Consider the following 18,033-nt stretch of genomic DNA (forward strand, 5'->3'; position numbering starts at 1 on the left):
TGTTCACCAGCTGATCACAGACATGAGGAGACTCATGGAGCCTTTCACCGCCCGTGCACTGAAGGTGAGGCACACAGAACGTGTTGTACAAGGTGAAAGCTCAGTTTAAGTTCCATCCTGGGAACTCTCGTTCCTGAGAAATCTCTTGAGGGTGAACAGCTGCAATGCAGGAAGCGGATGGATCAGGAAGCAGTGAACAGACAAAGCTTTGGTTAAACCCATCACATTTCTGCTTTTCAGTTTCAGAGAGTCATATTGAACTTGAAACATTTAACTCCGATTCTTTCTCCACAGGTGCTGCCAGACCTGTTGAGTTTTTCCAGCCATTTCTGTGAAAACAGGAAATCTGGAATAAACAGATTTCTCAGTAACTGTGGAAAGCAGCTTAATGTTTTAGGTGACCCCCCTTGTCTGAAGGGATTCCCCATATGTGAGTTGTCACTGTCTTTGGTAACATGTTACTGATCTTCTAACTTGACCGGACGTGATTGGGTTATGGGAGAAAGATAATTCTGGTTAGGGGATAGGCCAGCACTGATGATAAGATACCACAGGAAGGGACTATTCAGCCCTTTGAGTCTGCTCCACCATTCAACTAGATCATTCTGAATCATCAACTCCATATACTTGCCTTAACTTCGTATCCCGTTTATAGCCTTGTTCAACAACAATATTGATGAACGATAGTGGGTAGGTGAAAGTTTCACATTGTGTTTGCTGGAGCTATGGAGGGGAGAAAAGAGAACAGTAATATAGTGGTTATGTATTGGACTAATAATCCAAAGATCTGGATTAATGATCTGGAAACAGTAGCTCATGTCCCACAGTGGCAGCTGGGAATTTAAATGCAATTAATTAATAAATCGGGAATAAACAGTCTCCGTAATGGTGACTCTGTAACTACCAAATTGTTGTAAAAACCCATCAGGTTCACTAATGCCCTTTAGGAAAGAAAACCTGCCATGCTTACCTGGTTTCGGCTACATTGACACCATGCGTCATAAAGTCATTGCGGCACAGAAAGAGGCCATTCAACCCATCGAGTCCATGACACGTCATTGACTTTTAACTGCCCTGTGAAATGACCCAGGAAGCCACCCTGTTGTATTTCCGAAAGTGGCTCATTGCCACCTTCTTGGGCAATGAGGGATGGGCAGTAAATGCTGGCCTTGTCAATGATGCCCGCATTCTGTGAATCGATTAAAAAGAAAGACCCAATTGCAGATTGTGGCCTTTCTTGCCTGGTCTGGGGTGTGACTGGAGAGAAGGTTTGAATGGTGTATCTCACAGTGAGCTGTAGGTGGTCACAGGTCTGTTACTGCTGGTTAGGGATGGGAGCAGTTAGTGTTAATGAGTTAAATGAATCACATATGAGGTATATGGGGAGATATAGAGTGTCATTTTAATGTAAAATATTGCTAGGCACGCCCAGTGACAGTGTAACTAAGCAATTTGCTTTCTCATTGATGAAGTGGTTGTGTGTGTGTGTGTTACCAGGTGCGGAAGAAGAATTTGCTGAAGGATTTTGTCGCGGTGGCCGGACCACTTGGTGTGACACATTTCTTAATTTTTACCAAATCATCGACTTGTGTGAACTTTGTAAGTAGGCTGGAAATCTTCCTCCAGGGGAAGAAAATCCTTTTTTTCTTCCTCACTCTTATCTTTTATTCTTACTTTAATGATTCTTCCTATCAATTGAATGGTGACCTTATTCACCATGTAACAGAGGTGCTTTGTCCGGAGTGAACGATGACCTCATTTATCACTGACGTTGACTGACATTTCCTGACGCCAGCCCACAGATTATTAGTTTTATTGAATTCACATTTTCTAATTTTCTGTGCTAGGATTCCAACTCATAATGTCCTATACAACATAAGACAAATAGCACAGAAACAGGCCATTTGGCCCAACCAGTCCATGCTGGTGTTTATGATCCACTCGAACCTCCTCGCACTTTCCTCATCTAAATCTATCATCCTAATCCTCTAACCCCTTCTCCCTTATGTGCTTGTCTAGCTTATCCTTAAATGTATGTATACTGCTCACTACAGCCACTCCATGTGGGAGTGAGTTCCACGTTCTCACCACTCTCTGGGTGAAGGAGTTTCTCCTGAATTCTTGATTGGATTTCTTGGCGATTATAGTATATTGACGGCCTCTAGTTCTGCTATTCCCCACAGGAGGGAACATTCTCTCTGTATACACTCGATCAAATCCTTCCAGAATTTTAAAGGGATTCACATTTTATAATTTTTTGTGCTGGGATTTCAACTCGTGAAGCTCCTGGTGCAACATAGGGATACACAGCACAAAAACAGGCCATTCTGCCCTTCATTTTTCAAGAGAAAAGAGATCCAGCCTTTCAATTGTTTCCTGATGTGTGTACTCACAAAATTGTTGCACTAAACTACCTGTTAAATTTAATAAGCAAATCACTAGATTACAGTAAAAGAAATGATCATTTCTCATCTATTTTGATCCTGTTTCAAAGTAATAGACATATTAAAACTTTCATAATTCTCATAACATGTAAAACCATGCCCATGAGGTGCAAAGTTTGTTTGAAATAGGATATCCACGGAGCTTCCAATAGCTTCTTGCTCATCTACCTGACCAAGCGGATCTTTGTGAAGAAGTTTGATGTAGGGACATTGGCTCTACACACACTTTGCTTTGAAGTACAAACCGAGATGAAGCAATATCAAAAGATATCTTTCATTATTAGTCAGAAGCTGTGATAAAAATGATACAGAATTCAGCAGCATTAAGTCACAATTGATGGGCATATTCGTGAAACCATCCCCCCCACCTCACTCTCATTCGGACAGTTCACCTAAATAGTGGTGAATTGACTGTATTACACACACTGGTAGGAATTCCACCCAATTCCAGATACTTTCACTGCTGATGAAGGGTCATACGGACTCGAAACGTCAGCTGTGTCTCCCTCTCCGCAGATGCTCTCAGACCTGCTGAGCTTTTCCAGGTATTTTTGTTTTTGTTCTAGATTTCCAGCATCCGCAGTATTTTGCTTTTAAGATACTCAAACTGTTGCCTTCAGATCACTGACTTGCATTGTTTTCAACTGTCCCTCAGAAAATGGCCCGTTTACCTAGAGGACCTACACTCACATTCAAAGTTCACCGGGTAAGTGTCTCCTGTTCAGTTGTCTTTTCATAGCTTCACTGCTAATAGCTGCAGTGTCAGTAGTCTCGAGACGTCTTGAGTTGCTGCAGATCAGACACCCTTAGTATTGTTACTCTGGCAAATAGCAGCTCAGTGGCTTATTTCTATATTTCAGTTGAGTTATTGAATGAATTGTTAAATTGCTCAGTGTGCATATAGTCTGGTCAATCTAGAGAAATCCATTTTGGGAATGTAGTCCGTTTGCTGGAGATTGATCACTCTGATTACTGAGAACTCCACTATCACTGCACCATGTGATTACCATGATGATGGAAAGGTGAATTAAGATGAACCTTGACTTTTATTCATTATTCTGGTTCCTAAAGTGTATTTTGACACTATTATTGGTGCTTTGTAAAGGTATTTACCCACCTGAAATGCAGTAAGTGATCAGCCTGATTTCAGCTCCCTTCAGTTATTGTGGGAGGCTGGGTGTCAGCTGGGCTCAGGTGGCAGGATTCTTGGTTTGAGCCCCAGTCCAGGGTCTAATCTAGGCCCACATTGCAAGACTGAGGGAGTGCAGCACTGTCAGAGGCCCTGTCTTTCTAATGAGATGTTAAACCAAAGCCCCATTCAACACTGCTGACGGTCTAAATGAATATTAAAGTTCCTATAGCATTATTCAGAACTGCTCACAGTTCGCCCCTTCTAGTAAGCCCCTTATCCATCTCACTCGCTCCTGTGGGCCCTTGGCTCCCCCTGCCCCAAGCTCAGACCCCCTCATCTACTTGTCCCCTTGGGCCCACACCTCCTATAACCTTCCCTCCCCACCCGGGCTCACACCCTTTTCCCAGTTCGCGCTCCCTCTTCCTCCTATGTCCCTTTTCTGCTTTCCTGGCTCATTCTCTCTCTCACCCCCCCCCCCCCCCCCCCCCACTCATTCTCCCTCGTCCCTGGACCCACACCCCTTTCCTTTCTCACTCTCCCTGTTGCCACACCCCACTGCGCACGCTCGCTTACACCCTCTTGCTTGCTCTCTCGGCTTCTCCCTCTCTCCCCCACCCCCCAACCAGCCCACACCCTTTCCTGGCTAGCTCGCCCGCTTCTTCCCCCCCCGGCTCACACCCCTCTTCCAGCTTGAAGCATTGAGTGTAGTTTTCCCGGATTCACCCTGTACTTCCTGTGATTCCCAGTATTCCTTGGTGAAAGACATCATCTCGTCCTTGAAGAGACACCGGATGCATGAGCAGCAGTTTAATCATCACCCTCTGCTGGTGCTGAATAACTTTGGAGGGGATGGAATGCACATCAAGCTGATGGCCACCATGTTTCAGAATATGTTCCCGTCAATCAACGTCTATAAGGTAGGAGTAAACGGATGGAGAAGGGAAGGGAGGGAGTTGGGGAAGGGCAGGGTTTGAGGAGACATCTCGAAGAGGTAGGAGTAAAAATCAAAGAAACAAATTCTCTGACTCTCACTGGGTATTACCAATTTCCATCACTCCAACATCGGCCATGCCTTCGGCTACTGAGGCTGTAAACCTTTCTGCTTCTCCCTCTCCCCCTCTCCTTTTCTATGGTTCCTGCTTTCTGACTCCTTAAACCTCTCTCGCTGACCAAGGTTTTGGTCACCTGCCCTAATATCTCTTTATGTGGCTTGGTGTCAGACTGCTGCTGTGAAGCACCTTGGGATTTTAACTATGCTAAAGGTGCTATATAAATGTAAGTTGTATCACCTGTTGTGAAACTGATCTTATAGAAACCAGAGGTTCCTTGATTGTGTCCCTGGTCCGTGCTGATTGGGTGTCTGTATTTATTCTCAGTTCTCTGATCCAAATAAGGAACTCAGTCAGCCAGGATCGCTGCCACTGACTGCTATTGAGTCAGCCTGTCTGGACCGGGTATATGTGTCTGATTTTGTTCTGATGTCAGAATCCCAGGCTGCACGATGTCCTGTTCAAGCTGTGGGCTGGCGTTGAGACCAAGTCCTCTTGTACACTGTGTCACTGTTGCTGTGCCTAACCCTGTCATATCTGTTTATTTCCAGGTTGGATTAAATGCCATTAAGCGCTGTGTCCTGATCAGTTACAACCCTGAAACACACACGATTGACATCAGGCACTAGTAAGTGAATGTGCAGTACCTCAGCTCAACTCCCAGTTAGACCATATGATGTAGGAGCAGAAGTAGCCCACTCGGCCCATCAAGTCTGTTCTGCCATTCAATGAGATCATGGCTGACTTGATGATCCTTAACTTCACTTTCCTGCCTTTTCCCCATTAGTCTTGATTCCCTTACCGATTAAAAAAATCTGTCTATCTCAGCCTTGAATATACTTAACGACCCAGCCCTCTGCGATAAAGAATTCCATAGATTAATTACCCTCTGAGAAGAAATTCCTCCTCATCTCTGTCTTAAATGGGCGATCCCTTACCCTGAGATTATACCCTCTGCTCCTAGACACTCCCACAAGGGGAAACAACCTCTCAGCATCTACCCTGTCAAGCCCCCTAAGAATCTTATATGTTTCAATAAGGTCACCTCTCATTCTTCTAAACTCCAATCAGTACAGGCCCAACCTACTCAACCTCTGCTCATTAGAAAATCCCTCCATACCTGGGATCGACCTAGTGAACCTTCTCTGGACTGCCGCCAATGCCAGTCTGTCTTTCCGTAGATAAGTTAGATAAATTGTTCACAGTATTCTAGGTGTGGTCTAACTAGTGCCTTGTATAGTTTTAGCAAGACTTCCCTATTTTTATACTCCATTCCTTTTGAAATAAAAGCCAACATTCCATTTACCTTCCCTATTACCAGCTGAACTTGTATGCTTGCTATTTGTGGTTCATGCATGAGGACCCCCAAATCCCTCTGTGCTGCAGCTTTCTGCAGTCTTTCTCCATTTAAATAATATTCAGCTCCTCAGTTCTTCCTGCCAAAGTGCATAACCTCACATTTTCCCACATTATACTCCATCTGCCATAGCTTCATAGCTTTGTCACGCATTTTAAAAATAGTGTGGAGGAGGGGGTGTTTTCCTTCTAGTCTGTACCGAAATATTATTCCGCTAGTCCCATTGACCTGCACCCAGTCCATAACCCTCCAGACCTCTCCCATGACTAAATGAACCTCTGGAGGTTTGGGGAGAGTGAATCCGTTGATTCTCGAGGAGGGGAATCCGCTGCCCGCTGATTCTCGAGGAGGGGAATCCGCTGCCCGCTGATTCTCGAGGAGGGGAATCCGCTGCCCGCTGATTCTCGAGGAGGGGAATCCGCTGCCCGCTGATTCTTGAGGAGGGGAATCCGCTGCCCGCTGATTCTGTATTTGAGAGTTTGTTAATTTGAGAATTGAATTCCACCCCTCCCCCTCTTGTCACGCTCATCGTGACCAAGAATATAATTTGGGGATCAGATGCGTTACTGTGTTTGTAAATCTGGAACTCTTTCCCCTCCCCTAGCCCCTCCCAAAGGACCGTGGACATTGGGCGGGGGTGGAGGGGTCAGCTGAATATTTCAAGGCTGAGGTTAATTAGATTTCTGTTGGGTTAATAGCGTCACAGGATGTGGATCCATTGCGGGTAAATGGAATGACAGATCAGCTTTGATCTAATAGCAGAGCAGGATCGAGGAGCTGAATGGCTTTCTGTCCCTGTAGCTGTGTTAGTAACTAGCACATTCTTCCTGTCTCCAGCTCCATTAAAGTGGTTCCTGTGGGGATGAGCCGGGGGATGAAGAAACTGCTCCAGGAGAAATTCCCCAACATGAGCAGGTTTGAAGATATCAGTGAGCTGCTTATAAAGTAAGTGATGTGGCAGGAGGGGGCCTGGTTATATTTTTCTACCTACCTCTCCCAAAGTGCCCCCCGCCACCACCCCAACCGTATGGGTTTGGTTCCATGGGCCCTGTTACTTTGCAGCCTGTCTCTATGGGACAGGCATTGCCTGTTTCTGCGTCTGTGAGGCAGGGGAGTTGGTCATATTCGGTGTCTGGCTGCCCTCCCTTTGTATGCGCCTGGGTTATTAAATTTATATTATATGCAGGCACTCGTTATTAAATGGGGATTGACTTGTGCTCCTATCGACACAGACCGAAACGCTTTTTTTTTGGGTTAGGAGGTTCAGGCTTATGATGTATAACTCTGTAAATAAATGTTTATTAAAGTGTGTAAAGATTGGCTCCAGTTCTATCCTTCACCAACTGCTTTCTAGGTTATAACACAGTTGAGACACACACAGCCACTCATATGGATTCCTGATTTGGGTCATGGCTGCTTGGGTTTTCTGGCTGCCCCAATGACACACCTTCCTGGTTGAATGATTCTCTCTTGACTTGCCATTCTCTCTCTCTCTCTCTCTCTCTCTCTCGCTCTCTCTCTCTCTCAGTCCTTTCATTCTCAGTAACAAAATTGTCAGTGTATTTATCCAGTAAAGTTCACCATGTCTAACAACAGGCTGGAGCTGTTTTTCTTTTTTCTTCCTCACTTCTCGCACACTGTTAGTCGGTCTCTCTCTCTCTCTCTCTCTCACATCCTCCTCTCCCTCTCCATTAATACAAAGACATTCTGAACCATTTATTTGTGTCTGAATTTCAGGGGAGCCAACCTCTCTGAGAGTGAAGCTGAACAGGACGGAGATCACAACATCACTGAGCTGCCTCAGGTGTACGCAGGGCGTGGGAACCTGAAGGCCCAGCAGAGCGCCATTCGACTCACCGAGGTCAGTGCGTTTTCCACTGGTTCCGACATTGCTGGATTGGGTCTTACCTGGAGACGATAACCTGGGGAGTTAGAATTCTGCACAATTTCTAGCCCACTCTTTGGCAGTCAGCTGGAACGGAACATTACCACATTGTCAGGAGATGTTTTCAATGAGAATCTTCTCATTGGATTGTCAGTGCCTTTTGCCCAGCTGGTTGGGGGTTCTGGGGCGGTGGGCCGTGAATTAATACGTCAGCCAGAGTCAAACTGGTTAGGTTCCAGGACTGCACTGTCCTTACCAATGCCCCCTTGGGCCATATTGAATGTTTCCCCCTACAATCACTACCCTCAGTGGCAGGACTGGGGAGTTAGCCAGGTTCCAGGTCTCTGGCTCCCCCCAGCCCAAGTTCCAGGTCAACCAGGGATGTGGTACCATTTGTCACTCATGTGTCAGTGTGATAAGCCCTTACTCTGCAGCTGTATTCTGTGATCTCTGCACTCACTGGCTCAGCCTGAGGGTATGGATACATACAGGGAGGGATATTCGGTCTTCATGTAAAACCCCATTTATCATTGCAACCCTGTCTCTCAGATTGGCCCTCGAATGACCCTGGAGTTGGTGAAGATTGAAGAGGGGATGTGTGATGGACAAGTGATGTATCATGCATTTGGTAAGTGCCAGTGAAAGAGTTGCCCCTGTCGGTGGGGGGGGTCAGGGACTCCCCTGTCGGGGGGTGTGTGGGGTGGGGGGGTCAGAGACTCACCTGTCGGGGGGTGTGGGGGGGTGACGGAGACTCCCCTGTCGGGGGGGGTGTGTGGGGGGACAGAGACTCACTCGTTCAGTGGGGAGGGTGGGAGTTCACATTCTCATCTGTTGATTGCCGGGGGACTGTCGGGGATTCACCTGTCCAGGGTGTGGTCACCGACTCACATGTTGGGAATGGAGGGGGTGGGGGTCACTGATTCACTTGTGGGGGGGGTAGGATTGGTGGTCACAGACTTACTTGTTGGGAGTGGAGGTGGGTGTGTTCGCATTGACCTGTCCGGAGGAGGTCACAGAATCGCCTGTTGGGTAGTGTGGGGGGGGTCACAGACTCGCCTGTTGGGGAGTGTGGGGGGGTCATAGACTCGCCTGTTGGGGGGTGTGGGGGGGTCAGAGACTCGCCTGTTGGGGAGTGTGGGGGGGTCAGAGACTCGCCTGTTGGGGAGTGTGGGGGGGGTCACAGACTCGCCTGTTGGGGAGTGTGGGGGGGTCAGAGACTCGCCTGTTGGGGAGTGTGGGGGTGTCACAGACTCGCCTGTTGGGGAGTGTGGGGGGGTCACAGACTCGCCTGTTGGGGAGTGTGGGGGGGTCACAGACTCGCCTGTTGGGGAGTGTGGGGGGGTCACAGACTCGCCTGTTGGGGAGTGTGGGGGGGTCACAGACTCGCCTGTTGGGGAGTGTGGGGGGGTCACAGACTCGCCTGTTGGGGAGTGTGGGGGGGGTCAGAGTCTCGCCTGTTGGGGAGTGTGGGGGGGGTCAGAGACTCGCCTGTTGGGGAGTGTGGGGGGGTCAGAGACTCGCCTGTTGGGGAGTGTGGGGGGGTCAGAGACTCGCCTGTTGGGGAGTGTGGGGGGGTCAGAGTCTCGCCTGTTGGGGAGTGTGGGGGGGTCAGAGTCTCGCCTGTTGGGGAGTGTGGGGGGGTCAGAGACTCGCCTGTTGGGGAGTGTGGGGGGGTCAGAGACTCGCCTGTTGGGGAGTGTGGGGGGGTTCAGAGACTCGCCTTTTGGGCAGTGTTGGGGGTCACAGACTCGCCTGTTGGGGAGTGTGGGGGGTCACAGACTCGCCTGTTGGGGAGTGTGTGGAGGGTCACAGACTCGCCTGTTGGGGAGTGTGTGGGGGGTCACAGACTCGCCTGTTGGGGAGTGTGTGGAGGGTCACAGACTCGCCTGTTGGGGAGTGTGTGGGGGGTCACAGACTCGCCTTTTGGGCAGTGTGGGGGGGTCACAGACTCGCCTGTTGGGGAGTGTGTGGGGGTCACAGACTCGCCTGTTGGGGAGTGTGGGGGGGTCACAGACTCGCCTGTTGGGCAGTGTGTGGGGGGTCACAGACTCACCTGTTGGGGAGTGTGGTGGGGTCACAGACTCGCCTGTTGGGGAGTGGGCTTCAAGATTTGATTTGGTCAGAGGGAGGGACAAGTCTGTTTTTTTTTCAAATATCTGTTTTGAGCTTTGTTCGCTGCTCTACTTGGTGCAAAAGTTAAACGAACACTGTCTTGATGTTTAGATGCCAGGCGGTTCAGTGTGTTGATCCCATTAGCTGCAGAGACCTACAGGAGAGTAAGAACCCAGGCCTGATGTTGGGAGCATTGTAGGGAGGGCACAATATTTCCAAAGCCCCTGATCACTAAATGCACTGCTCAGGACAGGACTGTCTTCACCTGTGGGGTTCACCATGGTGGAATGATCTCTAAATACTCACCACAGAAGGTGACAAATAAATAACGGACGCCTGCGTCTTGAGTTTTTGGAGGCTTTTCCATTAAGCCAAAGTCTTGCAAGAGTAAAGCAGTATTTCCAAGAGAAAAATGTTTTGAAATGGCTGTTTAATGTATTCTATCCTTCGTCTAAACTCTGTCCCAGTTCAAAAGACAGAGGAGGAAGTCCAAAAGGTGCTTCAGCAGCGAGAGAAGCGACTGAAACTGAAAGAGGTGAGACGGAAAAAGCAAGAAGGAGACATCCAACGCAAGCGGGAGGAGCGTGAGCTGCACAAGTGAGTATAGCTCACCCTCAGTGTTCACACTCTGCTTTCATCGGGGCTTGTCCCACTAGCACCAGCTTGACAAGCACTTGGGCCACACACTGGCATTGCAAGCCCAGTGTGACCCAGGCCATTGTGCCTTTGGAGTATTTAACCATCTCTGTTTATTCTTGTTTCTGAATTCATCAACCCAACGTCTTTAGTTTGAACACAGGAATTGTTGTATGAAGACAGACCAGGATCTGTCGAATTCCCCTTCAACTGTCCTGGGACTCACATGATCCAATGATATTGGAATTATTAACCAATCACAGTGATCAGTCTCTATCATTGAGTCTATAACAGACCCAGACCTGAGGTGAGGAAAACCTCCAGTGGTGGAGAGATTTGGGGATCATAGGTCCAAAGTTACCTGTTCCTCCTGAGCATACTCACCACACGTCAGGTCTCTACTGTTATTTTCTGAAAGAAATCCATCTAATTTGTATTGGACTGAATCAATACAAACTGCCTCCCTCCAGAGCCAAAGATTGACCATTCACTCACTCACTGAAATATCATTGCTGCAGATTTGTTTTGAACTTGGTCAAGGTGAAATGGCTTGTCATAGTTGACATTATCTAGTCTGTTAGAATCCTAAAAAAAAGTAGCTCTCAGCACCTCTCAACCTTCTCCTTGCCAGTGTATTTACACAATAATTCATATTCAATCCCTCCCTTCACTCACTCATTCTGGTTGGGTGAATTGCGTGGGTAAGAGTGTCTAACAGACTGTCTCCCCTTACTGAGCAGAGAGAGTAGAAACTGGGTGGTAATGTACACAAGAGTGACATTTTGACAAACTGAAAGATGTGCCCAGCCATTAGTGCAGGACAGGACAGGACAGCGTGAGCTGAGTTGGGTTAAATCAAGGGTTAATGATTGGATGGCAACAGGGTTTTGGATTTGGCCTGGAGATTGTGGGAGTGAGGCTGTTAACAGCAGCTGGCAATGAATGAGCCAGAGTAAGGTAGGAGTAGTGAGCTACACTGAGGGAACATCGGCTAAGAGGATCTAGAGGAGACGGTTCAGAGAAACATGGGTCACAGCTGATATAAATTCAAGAACTTTATTCTCATTTTCAGTTCACATCTGTTTATTTCAGGGAAAAGAGTCTGGCTGGAATGAAGAGGAAGAAACTTCAAGATGACGATGCTGAAGGGGACATTGAGGCTGAAGATCCGTGTACTGAGGAGAGAACACAAAATGACCAGTCCGATGCTGATTCAGATCGAGAATATTACAGACAGGAAGTTGGAGTGGAGCCAGATGATGGTAACAGTTTATTTCACTTTATCAGAAGTTGTTGCCTTTCAATATAGAGAGCACCTTTGACATTATTGGCAGAATTTCTGTGGAGGAGTTGTGTTGACAGTTGCAGCATTAGGAGGGAGGGGATATGGGACAGGAGAGGGCTTACACACCTCGCAGAGGACAGTAGGAAGATGTTGGTAAGAGGTCTGCTCGATTGTTTTGGTTTGATTTGTGAAAGGTAATGCTTTTCCTGCACAGGGAGCCAAATTTCTTCCCCTCAGATTTGTTAGTTTTAAATAAATAAACCTTATCTCTGTCTAAGGGGGAAATCAGCCCTTTATCTGGGACCCCTCTGTCCTACCTGTATACAATAAAGGGCCAAGTCGTATAAACTTGAAGAAGTCAACTTTTCTATTTCCTTCAGTGCCAGGTATCTCCATTAATCCTTAGAAAGGTTCCTATCAAATATGGTCATTTAGAATTTTTTTTTATCTGAACCTCCTCCCAAACCTGAATGGCCTTTTTGTAATTTGCCACCTACATTAATCCTTGATGTTCATTGATATGAATGTTCTCTATAATCAAAAGATCAGTAAAGAAAAAGCAACTGCTATTACCATTTACAATAAATTCCAAAACAACACACAAAAATGAGTGTCAAAATTACAGTGATTTACCCGCAACATACCCTCTATGTTGAATAGATCCTTTGAATATAAGAGCAGTTTAAGCAAAGCTGCCTTAAATAAATTGTTTTTTTTAATCTTTTATAGAAATAAAATAATTCCTTTCGTTTAGAGCGTGATCTTATTTGCGGGCTTTAGTCAGTGCTGGTCCGGGGATGCACAGGGCATAAAGGCTGAATGCAGCTTTTGGGCAGCAAGTCTTGGCATGTTCTACAAATGGTCTTTCTTACCGTTAATCATTTGGATTTTAATTACCATTCTGTAGGTGCATTGAAACAATTTGCACATATGTGTGACGCTGAAATATGATGCCCCTGATTTTAAAATAAACACTGTTTTAAAATAAAAATTCCCACGGCAGGGATTTTCGCTGCACAAGGAAGTGTTCCAAAAATGCACAATACAGTGCCAGAGCCACACTATCTGTAGGCTCTTCACAGAACCCATGAGCAAGCTTGAAACTGAATAGTAATTAATTCAGTGTTTAATTATCATTTGTAGTCTGATGTCAACAGAACACGAGGGGAGCAATTTTAACCTCACTCCCCTGTCACAGAAATAGATACAAGACTTGTTTTTAAACCCAAGGGATATAAACTGCAGGTGCATCCGATCCTGTGGATTTCTCAACTGCAGAGTTTGGTTAAAATTGCCCCCATAGTGTTTTAATGGCATAATGTTACTATCCTTAAAGAACATGGGTAAATCTCCCTCTAACCCTGTCTCCGCACACTAATACATATCCCATCCCTCTGCATTGTATACTCTGAGCAGTAAGCTGTTTGAGAGAGTTAACAGAGTTAGTGAAAAGCGTTGAGCTAAATCAGCTCCTCCCCCCTGTTGGACATGAGCAGGGTGATAGGTTAGTGAGATTTTTTGCTCCTTCACATTGGTTTGTCTGAACCGACTTGCAACTTTTTTTCCTCAGATCTATTTCCAGCAGCTTCACACAGGAAAAGGAAGAGGGGCAAATCCCCACAATCAGTCAGGAAACAGAAGAGGGCTAAGGGCCCGGATAAAGCAGACAGCAAGAAACACACCAGCCAATATTCAGACAGAAAAAACAAAAAGAGTCCACGAGGGAGGAAGACCAGGCTTATTGGGACTTACCTGGTTAATTCCAAGCTCAAGGGCCCTGTACTCGGGAGTAAAGCTGCATTCAAGGGCAAGGGTCATCGGGGTCTGGGCTCCAAGGACAAAGGTCAATCCAAGGGCAAAGGTCAATCCAAGGGCAAAGGTCAATCCAAGGGCAAAGGTCAATCCAAGGGCAAAGGTCAATCCAAGGGCAAAGGTCAACGCCCAAGCGCCAAAGGCAAAGCTCAATTTCAGAGAAAACCCAGAAGAAAACGTTATTTTAAACAGGAATGAAAATAAGACCAGAAGACTGCACCTGGACAATAAAAAATAATTTTTCTGGATTTATAATATTGTTTCTCCAGTTTGTGGGCCAACCCTGATGTTCTGGTTTATGCAGCTTAAAGCTGCCAGTATTGATGGACAATGACTTAGATTTGTTCACAGTAATTCGCGCTCCCACAAAATGCAAATTGGAAAGTGTTCTTTTTTTTTTAAAAGAGAGTATACACCAACATCTATTACTGTTTGTCAGGAAGTTGTTTTTTGGGTCATGTACAAATTTAGCTGAGGATAGTGGCTGACGCTTGTGATTTAAATGTTGGCTTTGTGGCCAGAGCTGCATTTGGAACCCTTCACGCTCCTCTGGTGGTAACTGCCCTTGGGAAAAGGGGCTTGCTGTAACTGCGATCAGGTCTCTCCAGCAGTCCTGAGCAATGATCAGGGGAATTCTGCCAGGACGATTTGCTCCTGAAAGGGGTGGAACACTGCTTTTTCACTAAAGCAATCTCTGCAGATTGTGCTGAGAATTAGAACCTGTTTCTACCCAGAGTCTCTGCTGAATTAGGAGTCAAGTCACAGGATGCAAACTCCAGCCACGAGGCCAGGGGCATCTCATCTCGCTCCATCCTGAGCTGTGCCTCTATCGATTTGAGCAAAAGTGTTAAATGAAAGAGCAGATTGATATGGCAGGTGGGTGCTGGCTGGAGGAGGTGGGGTGGGAAGCAGCTGGGTGGCGAGGGAAGGGCTGATGGGTGGAGTGGAGAAGGAGGGGTCGGTAGGGTAGGCCAGAGATACTGAGCTCTGGTGGGGAAGGATACAGGCATGAGAGCCCTGCTTCACTCTGTTTCTTAGTATTCCCCTGGGGAGAGTTGTGACAGTAGGAACTCCGGGTTCAGCCGCAGGTCATAGTGTCACCCAGGGACACGTCTAATCGGAGGGGGGGAAAGTTACAAATGAGGGGAGAAACTTAAAAAAAAAACTAACCTCATTTAATAACACAAACACTGCAAGTGAAGAGCCATGTGTAGATGAGGTGAACTCACTGAACTCTCACTCAATGTATCATCACCAGAGGCTCATGGACAGTGAGTGAATGAATTGTCATAAAGCTGGTTTAGTCCAGTTCCCAATCACAGTTACCTATGGAACAGAATGAAGAGTCCTTACCCAGAATGAAGATGTAACTGAGTAAAAATAGGATACACAAAAGGAATCTGATTGTACACAAATTGAAATAAAGCTCCTGTTCTTTGCGCTCAGTCAATGTTGGTTGAATTTGTTCCCTGTGCCTCTTTAGGTTCCCAGGCTGATCTTGGGAATCCAGTTGTGGTGATTCTCTGTTTGGCCTAGGTCCCTCTAGGAAGAGAGCCAGTGTTCTGGCTCCTGATTTGTTATCCAGTTAGCTCCACAATGGGGTTCTGTCGGATTTTTTTCCCCATCTCCCTCAGTTGAATTGCTTCTTGATGCAGCCTGGCTCTTGGGGATAAGGTGGAGGAGGGGAGGGGAGAGCCTGTTGATTGAGTTGAGGATTCCTGGTGTGCTTGAATGTTTAACATGTTCCAGCAGCTTCAGAAGTTGGGACATTGCAGTTTGGGTGTGTTGGTTCAATCAATTCCGTGACATAAACTGTTACCAAAGCTGGTAACAATGCAACCCGTGTCAGTTTCATTATACCAGTTCACAATCTCCTTTCCCCATCACCCAGAGTGTGTAAAGTCAGATGGTGTGTAAGGTTAGCACTGTGAATATATCACCCAGAAATGTCTCCTAAGAGCCAATACATGATCAGTATTACTGTTCTGTAGAAGTCTCTTGTTTAATATATTGGTGTGATTCACACTAGCACTGACATTCCTCTGTCAGTGAAGAGGAAAAGGAAGTATGCCTGGAAACCCATACAATTGCCTGCCTCCCACAGTCAAACGCTAAACTCTATTCCCTAGCTGCCACCTCCATCCCTCTCCCTGACAACAGTCTGAGATTTATGCCAGTCTATTCACAACCTTGATGTTATGTTGGACCCCAAGATGAGTTTCTGACCTCATATTTGTGTCGTCACCAAAGATTGCTTATTTCCACCTCTGTAACATCGCTCAATTTCACCCCTGTCTCAGCTCATCTGCTGAAACCCTCATCCATGCTTTTATTACCTCTAGACTTTACTATTCCAATACACTCTTGGCTGGTCTCCCACATTCTACTCTTCTTAAGCTTGAGGTCATCCAAACCTCTGTTAGCTGTGTCCTAACTTGCAGGAAGTCCGTTCCCCGGTCACCCCTGTGTTTGCTGACCTAAATTAGCTCCAGATCAAGCAACATCTTGATCTTAAAGTTCTCATCCTTGTTTTCAAATCGATTCATGGCCTTGCTGTTTCCTCCATTCCCACAACCCTCTGGGATTTCTATCCTCTAATTCTGGCCTCTTGTGCATTCCCAATTTTAATCGCCCCACCATGGTTGTTTTCAGTTGTCTAGGCCCCAAGCTCTGGAATTCCCTCCCTGCACCTCTCTGTCTGTTTTCCTCATTTAAGACACTCCTCAAAGCATAAATCTTTAACCAAGCTTTTGGTCTTCTGACCTAACATCTCCTTGTGTCTCTTGGTGTCACATTTTGTTTGTAATGTGTTTATGAAGCACCTTAGGACATTTTGTTATGTTGAAGGCTCTTTATGAATGTTATTGTCAGTTATCCTGAGAACTGAGACTTTCCTCTTTTTCGGCTTTTTTTGTGCCCTCCCCCCTTCCATTTAAAATGTTTCTATTCCCTCCTTTTACTTTCCTCCTCCCAATATCACAACTCCCCCCACCACCCCCCCACCCCCACCACAGTCAATTTTGTTGTACTCCCAAACTAGCTCAAGCCATTCTACGTCAGGACCACTGTCTCCCAGGATGTTGACTGTGCAGAGAACACTCTCATTAAAGATTCAGTCATGACCTGAACCACATATTTCAAGGTTCAACCTTCAACCCTGGTTTAACTGGCCTGAACCACAGTGTTGAGGCTTTACACTGGGTCTGTGTGCGCCGTAATACATCAGCCAGTGTTCCTGCTCCTGATCGAATAGCCACTACGGTGGTGATGCTGGGTGCAGGTGTGAAGCCCCTTCTCCCCTCCCCCACCCTGCCATTCCCCTGGTTGAAGATCATGTCTGGGCTGAATAGCCCAAGACAGAATAAGCTGTGGTTCTGACAGCCACATGCAATAGAGGTCTTGTGGGGAAAAACAGAATTATGTTGATCTATCTCAATGAATTCATCAGGTGAGCATTTCAGTCCTACAGACCCTGCTCCATGATGTTAGTTAATCTAACAGTAAGGGTGCTACAAAGGAATGACTCCAATTTCCTGCTCCTCATCAGCACCCCATCCATCATCATCTACTCCCTCTGTCGCTGGTGCACAGTGGCTGCAGCTTGTGCTATCTACAAGATGCAATGCATCAAGGCTTCTTCAATAGCACCTTCCAAACCCGTGACCTCTACCACCCAGGGCAGCAGACACATGGGAACACCACCACCTCTAAGTTGCACACCATTCTGACTTGGTCATTGTCACTGGGTCAAAAACCTTGAGCTCCCTCGCTAACAGCACTGTGGGTATACCTACACCACATCGACTGCAGCGGTTCAAGAAGGCAGCTCACCACCACCTTCTCAAAGGGCAACCAAGGATGTGAAATAAATACTTGCCATGTCAACAACATGTGAAGAAATAATGAAACGAGGTTTGTGGTCTTGATGCAGGCAAGATACAATGGGAGAGAGAGAGAGAAAACAGTATAATTGGCTGAGAGACAGGTGTGATTTACTGGAAATGCTTTATGACTTCAGTTAGTTTCCTGTTATTCATCGCAGCTTTCAAACTGGAACGCTGTAGCAGTTAATGTCTCATAGCTTTGAGCAGAAAGAAACTTGGAACTAACTATTATGGGTTTGGTTTATGCCTCAGTGGTGCAATCATATCTAGCAGTGTGGTCTGAAATTGGAGTGGGTCTTGGGGAGGATGTAGAGCAGAGTTGAGAGGGGGGGATCTAAATGGGGCTATAGGGCAATGTTGGGACAGGGGTCATAGCATGGAAGTGGTGTGAGGAGGAGGAGGATAGAAGCAGCTAGTGGGAGACAATGGTCTGCACT

At 46.6% G+C, this 18,033-nt stretch overlaps 1 protein-coding gene across 1 annotated transcript in view; it reads left to right on the forward strand.

Annotated features, from left to right (window-relative positions):
- The first annotated feature begins 6 nt into the window (after nucleotides 1-6).
- The window catches only part of ppan (peter pan homolog), a 31,191-nt gene continuing 13,164 nt past the window's right edge, over nucleotides 7-18,033 (forward strand). Inside the window, exons 1-12 of the mRNA XM_078531097.1 lie at nucleotides 7-64; nucleotides 1,498-1,599; nucleotides 3,100-3,150; nucleotides 4,323-4,493; nucleotides 5,177-5,253; nucleotides 6,820-6,927; nucleotides 7,720-7,843; nucleotides 8,417-8,495; nucleotides 10,447-10,576; nucleotides 11,708-11,877; nucleotides 13,471-13,854; nucleotides 15,196-15,227. Of these exons, the coding sequence (XP_078387223.1) occupies nucleotides 23-64; nucleotides 1,498-1,599; nucleotides 3,100-3,150; nucleotides 4,323-4,493; nucleotides 5,177-5,253; nucleotides 6,820-6,927; nucleotides 7,720-7,843; nucleotides 8,417-8,495; nucleotides 10,447-10,576; nucleotides 11,708-11,877; nucleotides 13,471-13,854; nucleotides 15,196-15,227 (1,470 nt within the window). The 5' untranslated portion in view covers nucleotides 7-22. The remainder of the gene's footprint in view (nucleotides 65-1,497; nucleotides 1,600-3,099; nucleotides 3,151-4,322; nucleotides 4,494-5,176; nucleotides 5,254-6,819; nucleotides 6,928-7,719; nucleotides 7,844-8,416; nucleotides 8,496-10,446; nucleotides 10,577-11,707; nucleotides 11,878-13,470; nucleotides 13,855-15,195; nucleotides 15,228-18,033) is intronic.

This window comes from Cetorhinus maximus, chromosome 28 (genome assembly GCF_964194155.1).
Source record: "Cetorhinus maximus chromosome 28, sCetMax3.hap1.1, whole genome shotgun sequence".
NCBI lineage: Eukaryota > Metazoa > Chordata > Chondrichthyes > Lamniformes > Cetorhinidae > Cetorhinus > Cetorhinus maximus.